Here is a 19,495-nt window from a genome sequence, read left to right on the forward strand (position 1 = left end):
CAGAAACATGAGATGGAAAGGAAATCGCAAAAACTCAAGTGACTGAAGCACTATTGATGGATTTGTACGGAAGGAGGATTTTTAGAAACCCCCACTGCTAGCACTGAGGTTGGGGGGGGGGCACCGAGACTGTCTCTACCATTATGACTTTTCATTCCATCTCCACGTGTTCAGTTTCCACGACGTTACGTGTATGTAACCTTTCTCTCCCCCACGTCCGCCACCCCGCTTTATAAAAACAGGAGGAGTAGTAAAAATAGCCGGTGTCTCCCGGTGACTTTCTAAGGCACCCGGGACTCTTCTGGGCTTGTATGTACTTTGGCAGTCCTTCCCACAATCCCATAAGGCGGGGACTATTATTTTTTCCATTTTATAGATGAAGAGACTGAGATTCAGAGAGGTGAAATGCCTTGCCTGCAGTCAGGCCACTAATGAGTGCTGGAAACTGGATGGGTGTACCCACAAAGCCCATGTACTACACTTCGCAGAACACACACGCTTATTTATAGACAGATATGTTTCTGTGTAACAGTGATTTAAGATTATTTTTGTCACAGACCTAGGAAAATGTGCACATACACAAACACAAAATTTCTGCGTTTGACTTGTAGGGTTCCCTCACCTACTGAAACTCATCTGCGGACCCTACTGGAAATCCACGGGCTTAAGAATACATGCTCTAGATGATACTTTAAGAGCTTATAAATACACAGGGTACTGTTTTCTCACTCGATGGACCATATGTTCACATATGGGTATATATGCGCTTATAAAAATACTTCACTTGCAAAAATTAATATGTTATCCCATCTGAACACTTAAAAGCAGAGCTGGGTGGATCTTGACACCATGAATTCCAAATCTGCTCACTGCTTCTATTGGTAAGATTTGTCTATTAATTTTGGCAAGTCCTGTGGGCTTTGTTTAAACAAAACAGCTAAATAAAAAGAGCAAGATTCTGTTAAGTTTCTAACTGAAACCAGGCGGTTTCTTTCTACCCAGTACCTTCTAATGGTAATTGTACTGTGGCAATTTGTTATTCTTACTGCGCTCAGATCTTTATCCAATAGTGAGACAAAAGAATGGAGGCAAGGCCAGTTTGCCCAATGGTGAGACCACCCGGGGGTAAAGCCTGCCTCAGACTTGGGCAGGTCACTTGGCCTCTTTGAGCCTCAGTTTCTGCATCTGTAAACGGGTGGTAGCTATAACAGGGTGTGGTGTGTATTCACCGAGGATTAAACCAAGGACTATCTAAACAGGGGTCCAGCCCATAATAAATGCTCAATAAATGATCGGTACTTCTTCCCGTTGATATTCGCATTGATGTTCCAGCTTCGTATGAAATGGGTAGCCCCAATGAAAGGGAGAAATTCCAGGAAATGACAATTGCTACTTAAAAAAATGTGCCCTGATGGTGAGCTACTTTTTCCATTGAGGCTGGATTTCACTATTGAGCTGGAGACCAGGTGACCTGCCTTTGGCCTTGAATGGACCAGAGACTTCAGCATCCTGCAGACCTGCCCACGGTCTCTTTGTGTCTTAGGCAGCTTCTTCACCGAGAAGTTGTACATGACAGCATTGTTTTTCCTCCTATTTTCCCTGCAGGTTTTAATGTAAGGATTAATAAGACAGTGTTTGTAGATGTCTTTGAGCTTCCCAGAAGAAAGGCACTCCAGGAGGTGGTAAATTCTCTGGCCTCCATAATCTACTCATGAAATATGGAACTTTGAAAGTGTGAGAAAAATCTCAAATCACTTTGACAGCATTTTAATTATAGTTGATTTGTTTGCCGCTAATAGTGAAAATGCTGTCAGCATGATTTGAGATGTTTCTTCCACTCAAAATGTTATATTTCGTGTTTTCGAGTCATGAGGCAACATTTCGGTTTCCAGATAAAACCAGAATAGCTCAGGGAATGTGTTAGAACACAAAGGCAAAGTCCACAAAATGGACCCAGTGTAGCCAACCCCTCAGGAAACGTCATCACAGAGTGAATTCTTCAGAATTCACCAACCTTAGGTCCCTCATCCGTTTACTCACTCCACAAAAAAATGTGAGCCCTCCAGGCAGTGTGCAAGCACGAGAGGTTCAGCAGCACAAAGGTGAGATCCTTGCCCTCATGGTGCCTTCAAACTAGTGAGGACACAGATTCTAAACAAATAGACAAGTATATTGACAAGACCTGTACCGATGAATAGCTATAAAGGCAATAAGACGGTGGTGAGCTGGAGAATAAGGGTATGCTGTCTGAAATAGGGTGGTCAGGGCAGGCTTCTCTGAGGAGGTGACATTTGCCCTTAGAAGGATGAGACGGCACCAGCCGTAGAAAAAGGTAGCAGAGTATCACAGGCAGAGAGAAGAGCAAGTGCAAAGGCCCAGGGGCTGGAAGGAGCTTGCCATGTGCAGAGTGTGAGGTCTTAATCATTTGTGATACAAGTAGCATAAAAGGAGGCACTGACTGATTGGCAAAGGTTGTGGCTTCAGGATTTGGGTGTGCACAGGGGCTCTGATGGGTAGTGGATCTTCTAGCACGGGCTCGGTTGGCTAACCCAGCGTTTTGGTGGCCTGCTGGGAAGCGTCACGTGTGGATAGAGTTATGGAAAGCAGAAAGCCCCTTTTCATGTTGGCCTTAGTGATGAGAGGAAGGATGAGACTGTTGCTTTTTCATACCTCTCCCGTGGTCTCTGAAAATTAATTCCGCCGTCAAGATTCCCACGCCCCACGTGCGGGTTTGGGGAGAGAAATTAAGACTTTGAAGTTGAGGAAGAACGGACAGAAAACGTTCTCTCGACAAATGCTCAACAGGCAGATGGCGGAATCTGTGAGGAGAAAAGGAAAAAGGCACTCGGGAACCATTGTGGAGAGAAAGAGAAAGGTAGGAGTGGAAGTGGCTACTTGGGCTTAGCCAAGTAAATAAATGAATAAAATAACAAAAGGTAGCGTGAAAGCTTTGGAAGGAATTTTTTCATTTGAGGGAGATTACGAATAATGAAATGCAAACACAGTAGTTAATATGTCCGTTAGCTGGTTTATGTTTTCTTCCGGAAAATGAATAATGTGTTCGAAGAGGAACGGCTTTGCGGGTTATCCTACCTGACTGTCGCTGGGGTGAGCCCCGAGTTTAGAGCCCAGATTCCTTTACCAAACAAACGCTGGCTATCAGATGCTAGATGCGGAACCATATTTATGCCGAGGCCACCAACTTCCTAATCCTCTGTGAGCTCTTCCAAATGAACCTGACAACACTGAAATTTCTAAGGAGATTTACTGCAGCTGTAGCAAATCCCCAATAATAAAAAATTTCCCCAAATGAGTCAGGCACACAGGACGTAAGTGAGACGTTCTGTGTGAAGTCAGCATGTCATCTGGTGTGTGCCCTTTATGCAGGAAGCCGAGCGACAAGGCCTGGTGGTTAACTGGGGCCCGTCCATGGGGCAGATCCCGGGCACTGGAAGTGGGGGCGGGGAGGTGGGGGGGGGGACGGCGATTAGCCACCCAACTGTAACTCTGGGTCCCTTTCCCCTCAAGCAAACCTAAGAGGAAAATCTGGTTTTTCTAAGGAGTTTAAGTAAGAGCTGATTACTTGCTTCACAAAAGGATTCACCAGAGGGGTCCTTTAAATGACAAGCTCTAGAAAGAAAATTTATAATGTGATTGATTTATGTGAACCCTTTTCAAAAAATGCATCCCTTCATTCACTCTCTCTGCGTGTGTAAATACGTCGGGATGTATTCGTAGCTGCCAGCATTTACAGGAGAGGACTTGGGGTGGTATATTCACTGAGTAAATTGAGGCCAGCTTACAGCTATGGCGTTTGTTAGGTAACCCCACTTCATCGCTGATTGTGTTAATCCCCTAAATTACTCCATGGGTGATTAGGCAACCAGATAAAACCCTCCCTTTCTAATGAACCAGCCAGTGGGACGTCAGGGCCTCTCTTTGTCCTTTCCAGAAACACTGGCAACAGAAACACTGGAGGTATCTGGTGGTCTTTTAAAAAAAAAGTGTTTAAGTACTTACCGAGTGTGGGCCATGCCCCTGGCACTATTGTAGGTGACCCAGTGCCGTGTCTCATTTGGTCCCCACCACGGTTCCGCAAGACAGGTGATGATGGAAGTGGTGATGATGATGAGGGTATTTACATTTTCATCCTCTGTGTTCTGAGAGCTGGGTTATTTTTCTCAGCTCTCCTACTTTGAAAAAAAAAATTCTTTTTTGTTTTATTTTTCCTTTTCTTTTATTCTATTCTGTCTTTATTATTCCTGAAGTACAGTTGACATACGATGTTATGTCAGTTTCAGGTGCACGTCGGAGCGATTCCACAATTGGATACATTCTGCCATGCTCACCGCCGTGGTGTGGTTACCATCTGTCACCATGAAAAAAAAAAAATCCTAATGGAAGCAGCATTATTTTATATATTTGTGGCTTTTTAAAAAATTCAAGCCCCCTGTAAGCAATTCAGATAATAGAAGAGAACAAAGAAGGAAGGAGAAATTACCAATTATGTCACCACCCATATATATCTCATTACTGTTAATATTTTAGTAGGTAGTCTTTCAGACATTTTTCTTTATGTATATGTAAGAATGTGTATATGTGTGTGTATATGTATATGTTTTTAACACATAGTTTTTTTTAAATCTATTTTTTAACCTAACAATACAGCATGGCCATTTTCCCATAAGAACAAAATATCTAGACCACAGCGTCACCTACTATGGCAGTGGAGTATTCCATTTTATAAACACAAAACTGATTTACCACCCCCTCCATTGGACATTTAGATATGATGCTGTTTATAAACGAACCATCTTTTCACTTTTTTTTTTTAACGTTGTTTAATGTTTGTTTATTTTTGAGGGGGAGAGAGAGAGTGTGAGCGGGGGAGGGACAGAGAGAGAGAGGGAGACACAGAATCTGAAGCAGGCTCCAGCCCCGAGGTGGGGCTTGAACTTGTGAACCACGAGATTCTGAGCTGAAGTCGGATGCTTAACTGACTGAGCCACCCGGGTGCCCTTCACTTTTGTTTTTCTTATATCTATACATGCACAAGGAGGCATGTACATCTTTGCACAATTGTCTGATTATTTTCTTAGGAAAGAATTCCCAGCAGCAGAATTGCTGGATTAAAGACTTTGTCACATTTCTGCCCAAATGCACTCCAAAATGTTTTAACAGATGTTCATTCCGCTTATACTGCACCTCTACTCACTTGCTGTATCTCTTCACCCCAGAAATGCGTGTGGCAATACAATAAATCACAATGAACACTCATTGAGCAGTCACTGCCTACCAGGCTGGGTACCGACACCAGATATGGATTAGATTGGTCATTTGAATCTCACAACAACCCTAGGAGGAAGGTCCTAATATCCCATTTTACTGTCATTTTCCCCATTGCTAAGGACCAGAAAGGTTAAGTAACTTGCCTGAAGTCACCCAGCTATTAAGGCTGAATTGAGATCCAAACCCAGTTCTACTTCTGGGATTAGCTGGGGGGTGGAGGCCAGGGGGACGGGACTCTTCCATGCAGATTCATACATGCACTGCTCTAGGGGAACTGGGTAGTGTCTGCTTTACTGAACACAGCCGGCTTCTCCACCGTTGTGTACCCTGGTCAGGCATCACCATTACTCAGCTGAGAGTGACTGTCCAGCAGCACTTACCTCAGTGTGGAAATACTAAGCAGGGATTTTCCAGAGGGTTTGGGGAATTTCCTTTGAGAACAAACTAAGTGTCTTTTCACTTTGGTTTTGGAAGTGGGGAGGCACATTTTCAAAGGCAGCATCATCTCCCAAACTGAACTCGCAGATTACCCCACCCCCACTGCCTTTCTCAATCTGTAGCTGTCTCTTCAGAGCTCCTGGGGGGAAACCCTGCCATCTTGTCTTTTCCAGCCTAACCAGCTTCTGTAATTCTTTTGACTGTAGGATTCCAGCCTCTGGGGTCTCAGATTGCACTAATCCTGGTGCACTCCTTATACTTCCTTCACAGGCCTATTTATCCATAAGTGGCTGTGCAATCTGAGATATGGTTCCTGGGGGCTGCAGGGAGGCCTTGGGCCACTCCAGCTCAAACGAGCCACTTCTACGGGCAGCCAGCTCCCACAGACCCGTGTGTGTGCAGGAGTCTGCAGGCACATCCCAGAGAGAGTAGCTTTTCCAGGCCCTCTCTCTACCCCCCCCCCCCAGAAAGAAATGTCTTACATGTTGTTTTAACAGATTGATGGAAAATAAATAAACAGGGAGAGACAAGGAAATGGGTGGTTGTTGGTAAATAATCGTGCAGTGGCCAGCAATTTGCAGGGAGCTGGTGGGGAAGGAATGTCCCACCTCTGCCGCTGAGACAGGGATGTTTACTGGGAACCCAGAGGAGGAGCACAGAGCCGGCACAGTGAAGACTGCCGGAGCACCCACCAAGGCTGGATCTGTGTGCCTGTACAGATAAAATGTCACCCATGGTGTGTGTGCCATTCCACGAACCGAGCCAAGGATGTCTTTGAGGTGTCTTCCCCGACCTGGGGCCAGTTTGATTCTATTTGAAATGAGCTCAAGCTTCGAGTACAGGGCGGGCAGCCTGCTCAGCAGCTTGCTGAGGCTAATAGTTATTTGCTCATAGACTCTGGGTCCCTGAGGATTCACCCCCTGCTTTTGGAGAAAGGTTTTTAGTGCCTTATCTAATATGATGCTGATTCCTTTTAAAAAAACGTGTTGTTGGCGAGACATTGCTGATGTGAACTTTGCAGAGTCATCTCAAGGAGGGAGGGGGCCCGTGGTTGGGAGCCTTTGTCACTGACAATTAAAGGTGAGGAAAGAGGGGATGACCCAGGAGAAAATGGAAACATGGGAGGGAGGGCAGGAAAGCAAACAAATATCCCAGGACTGTCCCCAGTGTGCCTGGCTCGGTGCCTAGCACCTTACTTAGACGTTTCGTTCCGTCTCCAGCCCAGCCTTCTGAACTGGATATTTTTATCCTCATCTTACCGATGAAGAAATTGATTTCAGAGGGGTTAAGTGACTCTCAGTGATGCAGAGCGAAGACGAAAAGACTAAGATTCAGAGAGATCGTGATGGAAATAAAAGTGGTGCTACGGAAGGAAGGAAAAATGTTTGTTTTGAGATAATTTGAGAGAATGGTGCTACTGCTCTTACGTGGGCAAAAGATAAGGCCTTAAAACCCAGCCATCCACTGAGGCGCCCATTCTGTTCATGGCTTCAATAAGGCAATGCAACTTCCTATACCTAGGTTCACCGGTCTATACAAGCAAACCTAAACGCCCTTTGTTTATCATTCTGAAACACCTGAACATCTGGAAATGGAGGGCACAGGAGCTGGAGTGAGACAATGGTCCCTTTCATCTCCTGAGCGTGATCTTTGCTCATATGTGCCCCTGTGTACCATCCTCACTCAGGTATGACTTCATTGAGATTCGGGATGGGGACAGTGAATCTGCAGACCTCTTGGGAAAGCACTGTGGGAACATCGCCCCACCCACCATCATTTCCTCGGGCTCCGTGCTCTACATCAAGTTCACCTCCGACTACGCCAGGCAGGGGGCAGGCTTCTCCCTGCGTTATGAGATCTTCAAGACAGGTCAGTGTGGTCACGGGTGGAGAGCGGGGAGCTGGGCACCTCCGGGAGGACGGGTAGCTGCCCTCTGTGTCTGGCTGTGGGGCACTGTGTAAGGGAACTGCGTGAGAATCATATGCACATGGATGGAGCCCAGTGAGACGGATGGGAGGGGTTACAAAAGTTGTTGGAGTTGGAAGAGAGGTTCAGGGTGGCCCTGGTGACAGCCCAAGATGAAAACCCAGTTTAACTTACGATCCAACTCCAGAGAGCGCTGGGTGCTGCCCGGCAGGCAGGCAAGCATTTGTTTGTGGCACCAGAAGTGTAGGAGGGTCAATTAACTCGAGAACCACTTTCGAAAAGAATTTGATTTCTGTGTGTGTGTTTTTTAAATCACAATTAGATTTCTGTGTGGTTTTTTTCGTGGGGGGAAAGCAAAACTCAGTTGAACGTCCTCCTGATTACTTCATGGTTTAATGTTGCCTTTATCTGGGATTTCATGGGCAGAAGGACATAATCTTTTCAGTATTTAGAGCCTCTAAAGATCTTAGTATGATCCTCCCAGTGGGGTCATCCAGTAGCGTTTAAAATCAAATGTGGCTCGTAGGAATCCCCCTTGCTGATCTGCTTTACCCCTTCTACCTGTTGAACCCCTGCTTCCTAAATGCAGATACCGCTGCCCCCGGAAAAGCAATCAAAAAGATAGGAGAAAAAGAGACAGAGAACACTTCACTTCTTTTAAGTTGACTGCCCGCTTTCCATGAGGTCCCCCTCAGATTACTTGAGGCCCTGAAAACATGGGCCCATCCTTATTTCCATAACTGGATTGAGCCAACTTTTATTCGTAACTCGCTAGTTCAGTAGCTACGCTGAAGCACTCTAAGCGGCATGCCCTTCCCTCCAGTGTGAGAGCTCATTATCTTGAGGCTGAGCGAAGCACCCTCCAGTTCTCCCCTCACCCCCAGCCTGCTTCCCTGCCTCAGGGGCTCCTACCGCATCTACCAGCACGGCCCCTCCCGAGCCTCCGTTTTACAACTTGTAGACAGAGTCTGGTACAAGGGGAGGCTGTCCGCCTTGTCGTCGAGAGGCCCAAGTCCGGCGCCTCTTGAGTTCAGTGTAAGGGGACCTATTCATATATATTTTCTTTTCACTAAACAGTTCTTGAAAGGAAGTGGTAGCTGCTGAAAGCACTTTTTATATCCACTCTGTCTAAATATTTGTCAGATTTGTCTGCCTGAGAGTAAGAACGAAGAATCCAATGAAGGGGCGGGCCGAGGGAACTCTGTCAAGCCATCTCCAAGCCCCAGTGGGAGCACAGAGTGTCCCAGGGCACGAGTCTCACGAAGGCCCGTCTGTCACGGGCTGCCATGCTTCCCACCCACATGAGGTCATAAGGACTGACAGTCTGCGGTGTCCAGTGTCTCGGGGGCTGGTGTGAGGCTCCCGAATACCTCAGTCCACATTCCCTAGAGTCCTACGCAAGATTCAGATCAGTCCGTGCCACCAGCTCAGATGGAACATTCATCATACCCTCTTCTGCTGGGGAGCAGTTGGGGAGAGAGAGCACAGAAAGGAATAAAACACTAGAAGAGGGCAAAACACGCGTGAAGTCCCTCGGCACGTAACCCATGCACAGTAGACGTCGTTGGATGAACATAGGTAAATAGATATGTCGACTGAAAGGAAAAGTATAATATGAGGCAGAAGGCGTATAAGCACTAAGTAAAGGTACGATTAACGTGCTATGGCTGTGAAAATGAGGGCTCTATTGAGTGACGTGGCAAGCAGGGGATCCAGGAAGTCAATTAGATAGCAAGGTCACCAGTGCTAAAGCTGTCACTCAGCTCTCCCGTGCTGACAGTGAACGGAAAACAGCTCCAAGCAAGGTCGTCCAGAGAGCTGGCCGAGGGAAGTCAGAACACGGGTGAGCAGGACCATTAAAGTTCATGTCTCTTTCATGCTTCCTGACTTAGTGTTTCACAAGGGATGATGCCGTATTCTCCAGAAAGCCACCGAAAGGATGAATGTTAACCCTATCCATCGTGCAGTTTTGATGTTAAAAGTTACAATGCACAGAGGGTATCATAACTGAGCAGTACTGTTTTGAGGATAGTCTGCGGATGCCTCGACACCATAGCACCAGCCATGGAAGGTGGCTTAGGCATGGACCAACGGGGCACCCTACTTCAAGGACGAGGACTCCCTAAAGACAGAGGACAGAGGTTCCTGTGGTGGGAGAGAGCCCTGCCAACCACAGCCATATTTCCGGGGAACGCAAGAGAGAAAATGAGAGGCCAGTGGTCTTCTTGGGGGCCGCTGTCACCTGCCATCGGGCCTGCCTGAGAGAACAGCCCTCAGCATGAAGGGCAACACTGTGTAAAACACATACATGCGCGGGCTACAAAATTCAAAGCTGAGAAGCCTAGGAAGATGAACATTCTTCCAGATGCCATGCCCTCCCGGCACCCACATTTCCACTGTGGGAGTCCTGGAAGAAAATACACAAAATTTACGTCATCCGCAAAACATGAAAGAAATGCGTGAACATGCCGAAGAAATCCAAACAAACAGCTATGTTTGCTAGTCAGATTCATAGAGAAAGACGGGGCTGGGGGGGGGGGGCGGGGGGAGCGGCGGGGACTGTAAACACAGATACCCAAAATAATGGTACCGAGGACTGTGGAAGCTCAGCTGCCGAATTCTACTGACAGACACAAACCCGCAATTCAGGTGCAAAAGGGGGACATGTGGCTGGAGTGCAAGGTCCACGTCTCCCCTGAATGAAGTGGTTTCTAAACACGTCTATATATTACCAGACTGCTCACATACAAAAGTGCAAACCGAAACAGCTCGCAGACTTAAAGGATCTCGAATTGCCAAATCATGAGCAGAACAGAGAAAGGAATTTTAAAATAACTTAAAAAGTAACATTGGAAACTGAATCACTGGAAAACGTGGGGTGTTTTTGTTGTTGTTCATTCGTTTTCTGAGACTCCCTTGACCAAAGTTCAAGATCAAGTTTTCCTTCCTGGTGCCCAAAGACATCGCAGAATCTGAAATCTCTGGGGTCATCCACAGACAGAGAAAACTTGGAGTGCCCCCCTGCTCCCGCTCCCTGAACTGAATTCACCTTTTGAGGGCAGGCCCAGCTCAGTTTGGATAAATCCACCACCATGTTTTAAATAGCTTTATGCGTGTGGATTCTTCCTTTGCTTGCAGAGTTATTGTAAAATTTATAGTGGAAAAAGATGGAGTGGGCACTTCTCACACCAGAGTCCTTTGGTATGAAACCATTCACTGCAGCCAAAATCCCCCAGCTTGTGTGGACAATCTTAGCATTGAGTGAACCTGCGTATTTGTTGACTGAGCTATTTTTTTTTTTTTTAACCTCTGATGCTTTTAACACATTGCAGAGAAGGATCTTGGATTAGGTAGATGTCTGCAAGACGCCCCTTTCGTCCCAAGATCGTCACCCTCTTGTGAGATCTCTCCCCCACATTTAACATCCAGCTGCCTGCTTTCTGGCACTTTGACCACAGTCCAAACTATGAGGTGGCACGATTACAGACCGAATGCACCGTTGTAACGGGCAAGTTGGACTGTTCTGCGTAAAAAGGATAAAACTGTCTTTCTTCCTCATTTAAAATAAGCCAGAGAATATACCCATGGATAGCCATGTGTCAGAGATAGATACATATTCTTTTTGGTGTTTTTGTTTGTTTGTTTGGTTGGTTGGTTGTTTTGCCATAAGAATATTATATTGGGGGCACCTGGGTGGCTCAGTCGGTTAAGTGTCCGACTTTGGCTCAGGTCATGATCTCACAGTTCAAGAGTTCGAGCTCCACGTCAGGCTCTGTGCTAACAGCTCAGAGCCTGGAGCCTGCTTCAGATTCTGTGTCTCCCTCTCTCTCTGCCCCTTCCCCACTCGTGCTCTGTCTCTGTCTCTCAAAAATGAATAAGCGTTAAAAGAATATATATCATATTGAAAAATTCTGACCAGTGAAGCGCAGGACCTCAGAACCCTGGAAGCTGTGGGTGCTTTAAAATGTCGCATTCTCCGGGCCTGTCTTCGACTCACTAGGTGTCCCTTGTGGGCGAATTTTCCCCCATGGATGGGAGGAACCAAAGAAAGATTCCACCAAAAATTCTCCGCTCCTGTGGGGGGGGGGGGGGGGCACGGGGGGGGGGGGGGGGGGGATTCCCCTTGCCCTGAGAAGGAATGACAAGACAGCAAACTTGAGGAGGGAATGTCAGGATGCCTTTTCCGGCTCTGGAAGCCAGTTGTGGCTAGAGAGTTAATTTCCTCCGGCTAAGTGACCCACATGGAGAAGGCTGCACAATGGCAATAAACACTAACCTTTTCAAGATTCCCCTCAGCCCCCCAAAGACCGGCCAGCTGGCTTCGCTTTGCCAAACTGCCTCATCCCAAACCATTGAGCAGGCCCTCCGGAGCGTGGGGCTTGGCAGTAAACAAAGCTGGGGGCTCAGTGGTAAACAAACTGGGGAAAGGCCGTCCCAGCTCAGCCCTCTGGACCCAGCTGCCCACTGGGCCGCCCGTGACTGACTGACAGAGTGCAGAGCCTCAGAGATGCGGCACTTTAGGGAGCCTTGGGAATGCTGAAAAGGTTAGCTCTCGCCCATCCCCCATCCCCACGCCGCCAGGGCACAGCGCTGGGCTGAAGGCAGAGGTGATGGATGGGCAGGTAGGGATGTTGGAATTTCCGGTCTGATGCTAAAGGAAGTTGCAATCCCCTTTCTCCCACTTATCTGCATGGCACCTTTTCCAAGTCAGACACGCGCGCTTTCCAGAAAGCCGTCATCAATAAAGAGCCTCACGGAGGGCCCTGCTGCAGGAGCCTCGGATAAAGACATCGCTGCGGGCTAAGATCAGTGTATTGACATCACACAGTTATATTTCAGCGGGATCCCCAGAGGACACTTCCTGCCAGTAAACACCTGGTTTATCGAGTATTTCTGTATTTTTTCTTCATGCTTAGAGTGCTTATTATCCTCCTCATAAATCCTGCTAGCTTTTTTTAATTTTAAAATCGGAGCGTAGTGAAATCAATGGCGATTGTCCAGCCTTTACATCCACTGCATTGACTGGCATGGCTTCTGGCCCCGTGCTGCTCCGTGGGCCCAGCGTCCCGGGGCTGGTCGGAAGCCCACGCTGGCCAATGGTGGCTGGGTGAAAGCACACGAGGGCCCTTTTAATGCGACTCCACCTAGAGGCATTAGCAGATCTGGTGGCTGTAATCCTCTTAGAGCTCCTGCTGCCGTCCAAGCCTGCACCGGGATGCGAATGTGTGCGGCATTTAATAAGAACGCCTCCGTGAGTCCCAGGAAAGCAGACACAAGAGCTTCGGAGAAAAAACAAGGCCATCCCTACCACAAAGGAACCAGAAGCCTTCCAAATGTCAATACACTGCCACATTTTTCCAAACTTGCTGCCGGAGCGGCCTTTAACATCCCCAACGCCCTGCTGTGATCCACCAGCTACAAACGTCGATTGTTAATTGTCTGGCCACTACAGAGCAGCTCGTTTTAATATAGTCATGACATGAATGAGACCCGAGCTCCCCTTTGCCCCTCCCCTGAGGCACCTTGGATCTTGGAGGGAGAAGGGGGCACTGGGTTGGCTCTGGGACAATAGGGGCTAGTGTTGAGGTCAGCAATAAATAAGGGGTAACATTGTTTTCCCTGCTGGCAATCAGCAAGCCTTCCTTAAGGATTGAAATAACTTACATTTCTGGAGCGAGCAGCTGAGTGATTGAGAAAGAAGGCTCTGTTCCTCTTTTCAAGAGAATCTCTCTCTTTTTCTCTCTTTCTCTCTCTCTCTCTCTCTCCCTCCCTGTATCTCACACACACACACACTTCTTTCTAACCCCCCTCCACTCCCCAACTCCTCAATTGCTGATCTTACTGTATTATGTAGAGCACGCCAGCTCTCCTCCCCTAATTTCTCTCCTAAAGAAAGTCTGGCTTAAAGGCTTGAGACGTGGCTGTGAAGAGTATGTTGCTTCAAGGGCCACTCCAGTGAAAACAAAAACGTCACGAGTAGGGGGATTGGGGCTCCAACATGTAAATAACCCATGTGACAGAGGCAAGAGAGAAAGGCATGTTCTTCTCCTTTCTTAATGCTACAGTTCTCTTTTACATACAGGCTCCGAAGACTGTTCAAAAAACTTCACAAGCCCCAACGGGACCATTGAATCCCCTGGATTTCCCGAGAAGTACCCACACAACTTGGACTGTACCTTTACCATCCTGGCCAAACCCAAGATGGAGATCATCCTGCAGTTTCTGACCTTTGACCTGGAGCATGACCCTTTGCAGGTGGGCGAAGGAGACTGCAAATACGATTGGCTGGACATCTGGGACGGCATTCCTCATGGTAAGTGATGTCGCTGTCACGAGACCCTTCTCAGGAGCTTCGCCTTTGCCTGTGAATTGCTTTAGTAACGATAAAAGAGAGAGAGAGAGAGAGAGAACAAAGACTTCAAAGCTCCTTAGGGTTTGTGTATGACCCATGATGACTTTCTCTTCGTATTCCTCACCAAGGATGATTTCAGAGAAATTGCAGGAAGGCAGTTTCCTTTCATGGAGGTATTTTTCTGGAGAAGGATAGGAGGAGAGTGAGTAGATACTCGGATGAGGATGAGAAGACCTATCGGTAGTGTTCTTTTCTGCCCCAAGTTGTCAGGATTTCCAGAGAAAGTGACTCAGTGACCACTATGCCCCAATAGGATGCCAGAGCCAGACTGACTAGGTTTGAATCCTGGTTCTGCTCTGAGCAGTTCTGCAACCCTGGGTAGGTCACTTAAACTCTGTGTCTTATGTGTATAAATAAACTGTTTTCATCACCATTATTATTACTATGATTTTACTATTATTAATACAATCACAAATATCAAAAAGGTGCATCACCCAAGGCCCAGAGGAACTGGTGCTTCTCAGGGGGAGACCAACATAGGTCTTGAGCAGAATCTGTATTGGTGAAGAAACCAATTGTTCCTTTTTGTAGTCAGGATTAGTGTTTTGCACTATAAGGGAGACTTGATGGCTAAGCAGTTTCATTTCCTGAGAAAAGCCTAGGACTTAGTCAGAAAACTCAGGTTTGAGTCACAGCTCTGTTATTTCCTAGCCATATGAACATAGGAAAGTCATGTGACCTCTCTGAACCTCAACTTATTCTTCTGTAGAACAGGCATTATAATGACAGCTTTCTGGCCCATCCCTGAACAGAGGGAGAGAACAGAATGAAGCCAGGTCAGGGAAAGTACGGTTGACCTTTGAACAATACTTGGACTGCCTATGCAGTTGAAAAATCCACACATTACTCTGAGTCCCCAAAAACTTAACTGCTAATCGCCTACTGTTGACCGGAAGCCTTACCAATAACATAAACAGTCAATTAATACATATTTTATATATTATGTGTAGTGTACCCAGTCTTCTTACAATAAAGGAAACTAGAGAAAAAGAAAATGTCATTAAGAAAATCATAAGGAAAAGAAAATACATTTACAGGAGTGTACTGTATTTCTCCAAAAAAAAATCCACGTATAAGTGGATCCACACACTTTAAACCCGTGTTGTTCAAGGGTGAACTGTACTTTTTAATGTCCAGGAAAAATACTACATGTTGTTCTTAAGACCTATTTTTGGTCATTCTTTTATGCCAAGGCATACCCAAAGGATGCTCCATGGAGTGACTGGTGATTGTGGCAAGTGCAAATGTATCGAAAATGGAGTTTGACCTTCCCATGTCTACTGACTTGTCTTTGTCTTGCATGTCCAGTCGGCCCCCTGATTGGCAAGTACTGTGGCACCAAAACACCCTCTGAACTCCGTTCGTCGACCGGGATCCTCTCTCTGACCTTTCACACAGACATGGCGGTGGCCAAGGATGGCTTCTCTGCACGCTACTACCTGGTCCATCAAGAGCCACCAGACAGTGAGTTGGGCAGTTGGGAACCTCTGTCCTGTCCTTCCATCAGGGCTGTGAGGACATGTAATGAAGACAGACTGGCCTCTGGGAGAGGAGAGGGCAGTTCTCCAGAATTTATAGTAGCATCTGAGTTCAGGGAATGGGGGCTATATCTTCTTGCTAGGCAGAGATTAATGAAAATAGAACAGATGTCGACTGGGTACTCCTTTCTTTACAACGTATGTATGTGTACCAAGAATTAGTTGTTCCCAGAGTAAGTCTCAGAACCATCGCAAGCCTCAGTTTTCCCATCTGTGAACGGAAGGGAGGTTAGTGAGAACATCTCTATAGAGTCATCTACCCTGTGCTAACATTTTTTGAGTCCGAGGCTATTTTTCTCCCTCTCTAAGCCTCAGTGGCCATTGTCAGAAAACTGAGTAATTTTTACACCTCTCTCATATAAATAAACATATATATATATATATATATATATATATATATATATATATATATATATAAAACATCTCTGGCCCTGGGTAGAGCTTCTCTCACTAGACTGGTACACGCTTGCACTTTCACTGCACGCTTCCAGTATACACAGTTCCCAAGCTTCTGCTATGTGCCAGGTGCCGTGCAAAGCATAAAGTGTACCTCTGGCTCCAGCTGCCCTGGAACTTCCCATCCAGGCCGTGAGTCTCCGGCCTCCATCAACGTTTACTCCCACCTCCTGAATCTTCACATCAGCTCCTCTAGGATGTGTGCCTCACATGTGCTGCCATTTCCACTGAGAAACCCAAAGGATAACTTTAAGTACTAAAGACGTACTTGAAGGCTGCTTGGAGGTGGGGAAATCGTGCCACGGTTGTAGACAGCTTATTGCGTGCCTACCTACGCACATGGCAGCCTAGCCTGCTGGAAAGGTGACGAGTTTTGTTCTGGGTTTTGCTTTTGCGCTTCTTCAAAAAGCCCATGAAGATTGAGTGACAGGAAAACAGTATTGCAAATTGCACCAGGGTCTGCAATTGGCCAGTTCAGTCACAGAGCTAGAGAGTGGATTTGATAGCTGAAAAAATTGCTGGTCTTTATCAGACATGTGCACACACAAATATTGACCAGTGCCTGTGGTATCCGTGGGAAGGACAGCAATTGAGCTAATGGTGCATGGCCAGACTCAGTGACTTCTGGGTCCATTTGCCCAAGCAAGTGGCTCAGGGGAATGGAGTGACACACCTGTGCTCATGGAGAGGTGTCCCAAAGACAGGCATTTACTGCTTTGTGATGTCTGTCTTCTGTGCCAGAACTCGAGACAGTTGAGTGAAAGAAAGAAGCAAAAGTGCCTCCTGGGTGTTTATTAATAAAGCAAGCTTCCCACGATGTATCAGCCCACCCAGATTGCCACGGGTCTATCACACGTTTACCTGTATTTCAATATCGGTGCATCTGGTGTCTGTGAGCATCCGTAGCCTGCGGCACCAACAGTTCTTGTGCTTTAGATTGTATTTTTAATTTGTATGATGATTCTTATTTACCCACAGCCTGACTTCTTTTAGGTCCAATTTAGTTTCTTTCAGACCCAGAGGGGTTGTCAAAGTCTGTGACTTGGCAGGGTTGTTTTTTAAAATGCAAGCGTATAATGAGGTCTTTAAGACGAGCGAGTTCCTGCAAGGACTTGCCCCTAAGAGGGAGCAACATTTTCAGAGTCCCAGGGGTTCGAGGTTGAAAGACATAACTCTGCCTTTGGCCATCTCCACTCCCCAGACTTCCAGTGCAATGTCCCTCTGGGAATGGAATCCGGCCGGATTGCCAATGAACAGATCAGTGCCTCATCTACCTACTCTGATGGAAGGTGGACACCCCAGCAAAGCCGCCTCCATGGTGACGACAATGGCTGGACACCCAACTTGGATTCCAGCAAGGAATATCTCCAGGTACTCACTCAGATGTACTAGAGGGTGTGCAGAGGGCACGTGTGTTGGTGGACAAGGGAGGTGGCTCCTTGCCTGGAGCGAACAGAGGACACAAAGAAAATAAACACAGCCTACTCGAGAACCCCGTTCATCCATCCGTCCAAAAACACAAGTGCCAGGCACGAATAGACTTAGCCAGGTGTTGTGCTAACTACTGGGATAAAATGACAAGTAAGATGGACACTGCCGCTGCCCTTGTGACACTTACCAGGCCTCGGAGAAGTTGTTTGGCCTGGGTGCTATTTGCCTCTCAGTAGAGATATCCATGGAACATTCTATAAACAGTTCCAGATCTTCCTCATTCTTGGCAGAGGGAGGCATCAGAGACTTGGTAGGGGGAGGGCGTCTTCCTAAGGGCAGACTTGAGTCGCTAGCTGAGCATGGCAGCCTCTCATGATCTTTGCTACTTGGAGGGAGCCCTGCCAGGAAGGTTTTGCACATAGCTATCAGAGAAGATAGAACACATGGGAAAATGTCACTACCGGGAATGAAACTCTAGTTGCCCAGATGCTCTGCGGCATCTTTTCAGACTATTGTTTGCCTTCCTTCTGAATAAGACTTGCAGTTTGTGTTGAATAATCACCCTGAAACTACAGACTGGTCCAGCTCCCATCCCCCAGGGAAGAGCAGCTTCTGGGTCCATGCTAGAGCAATGACTGCTTTTATGACACACACACCAGACGGCCTTGTGACCCATTGACAATCCTGTCCTAGTTCTGATGTGACACAGTGACCTCCGCTCTGAGAAGGATGTTGTGGAACAGGCAGCAGGAAAGGGAGAAGGGCTACTTAGAAACTTCCAGGGAGTCCACAGAGGTTCGAACAGCACAGTCCTCCGGCCATTTTGTAACTGTGTCTCCTCTGCCTCTCCAAAAACCCTTCTGATCCTGCAAAGCTTCCAGAACGCTCTCCTTTATAATCAATGTCCCATTGATTTCACTCCTTATTTTTGGGCCTCAATCATAAACTTTCTCTTATTGCTATCCATCTGTCTGTCATACACATATGCAGCCCCGCATACTTCTTTTGAATTGCTTACTATGCTGAGCACATAGTAAGTAGCCAATAAATGCTTCCTGACTCAAATTTTACCAGCGAGTGCTGGCTAAATTTTGATCACACAGAGGTTGCCATTAAGAAACGCCGTGGCCAGCAAAGGAATGGCATTCCTTTGGGTTTTTTCCAAAGCAATTTCCAAATGGGTTTGGCGTTGTGGGGAGAAAGGTGCCTCCAAATGTTGGCCATCTTCCTCATCAAGCGAAAGGTCAGGACTTGGTGCATAAGCCTAATTGCTTGGGCAGACTCTGCATGCCCTTTGACCCTTTAGTGACCTGAGTGACTAAATACACAATGGATTGAGGGACTGAGGGCACGGGAGGCAAAGCAGCCCTGAGCTGAGATGCTGCAACAAGGGTGTCATAAGTGAATTGGACTGGACTGGACTGGGTTGGAGTGGGCGGAGCGGCGTGGATTTAGCCATTGTTCCTTTAGAATAGCATCTGCTTTTACTACTTAAGGCGGGCTGTAGTCCAGTAAGAAGGGGTCACAGTTCTAGATGTTCAAGGATCCCTTTAAGATAAACTGACTACCATCCATTCAGATTTGCAAAGAAGAGAAAAGCAGAAAAATAATCAAGTTACAGTTTCAAAGGTGTCCAATCCAGTGTCCAATAAGTCGAGATTAACCGTCCAGCTTGGAATTGCAAACTGATAACTGATCGCACTGATTCTGAGGGAATCACAGACACGACTTGTAAGCCGGGTATTCCATTCGTGTCCTTTAAAGCAAAAGCAAGATGCTGCCCTCCTGTCAGGAGCTGCGGCCCCCTCACTCCTCCTCTGCTCTCCCTCAGGTGGATTTGCACTTTCTAACCATGCTTACAGCCATTGCCACGCAAGGAGCGATTTCCAGGGAAACCCAGAATGGCTACTACGTCAAATCGTACAAGCTGGAAGTCAGCACGAACGGTGAAGACTGGATGGTGTACCGGCATGGCAAAAACCACAAGGTAAAACCCAGATCCCCA

The 19,495-nt window shown here is 46.9% G+C and overlaps 1 protein-coding gene across 4 annotated transcripts in view; it reads left to right on the top strand.

Annotated features, from left to right (window-relative positions):
• NRP2 (neuropilin 2) overlaps positions 1-19,495 on the top strand; it is a 116,589-nt gene that overhangs the window by 27,727 nt on the left and 69,367 nt on the right. For all 4 annotated transcript variants that reach the window (XM_040475974.1, XM_040475976.1, XM_040475977.1 and 1 more), the window contains exons 3-7: positions 7,415-7,596; positions 13,736-13,966; positions 15,374-15,529; positions 17,261-17,430; positions 19,322-19,477. In XM_040475974.1, coding sequence (XP_040331908.1) covers positions 7,415-7,596; positions 13,736-13,966; positions 15,374-15,529; positions 17,261-17,430; positions 19,322-19,477 — 895 coding nt within the window. The remainder of the gene's footprint in view (positions 1-7,414; positions 7,597-13,735; positions 13,967-15,373; positions 15,530-17,260; positions 17,431-19,321; positions 19,478-19,495) is intronic.

The sequence above is a fragment of the Herpailurus yagouaroundi genome, unplaced genomic scaffold (genome assembly GCF_014898765.1).
Source record: "Herpailurus yagouaroundi ecotype Mexico unplaced genomic scaffold, PumYag 140, whole genome shotgun sequence".
Classification (NCBI taxonomy): domain Eukaryota; kingdom Metazoa; phylum Chordata; class Mammalia; order Carnivora; family Felidae; genus Herpailurus; species Herpailurus yagouaroundi.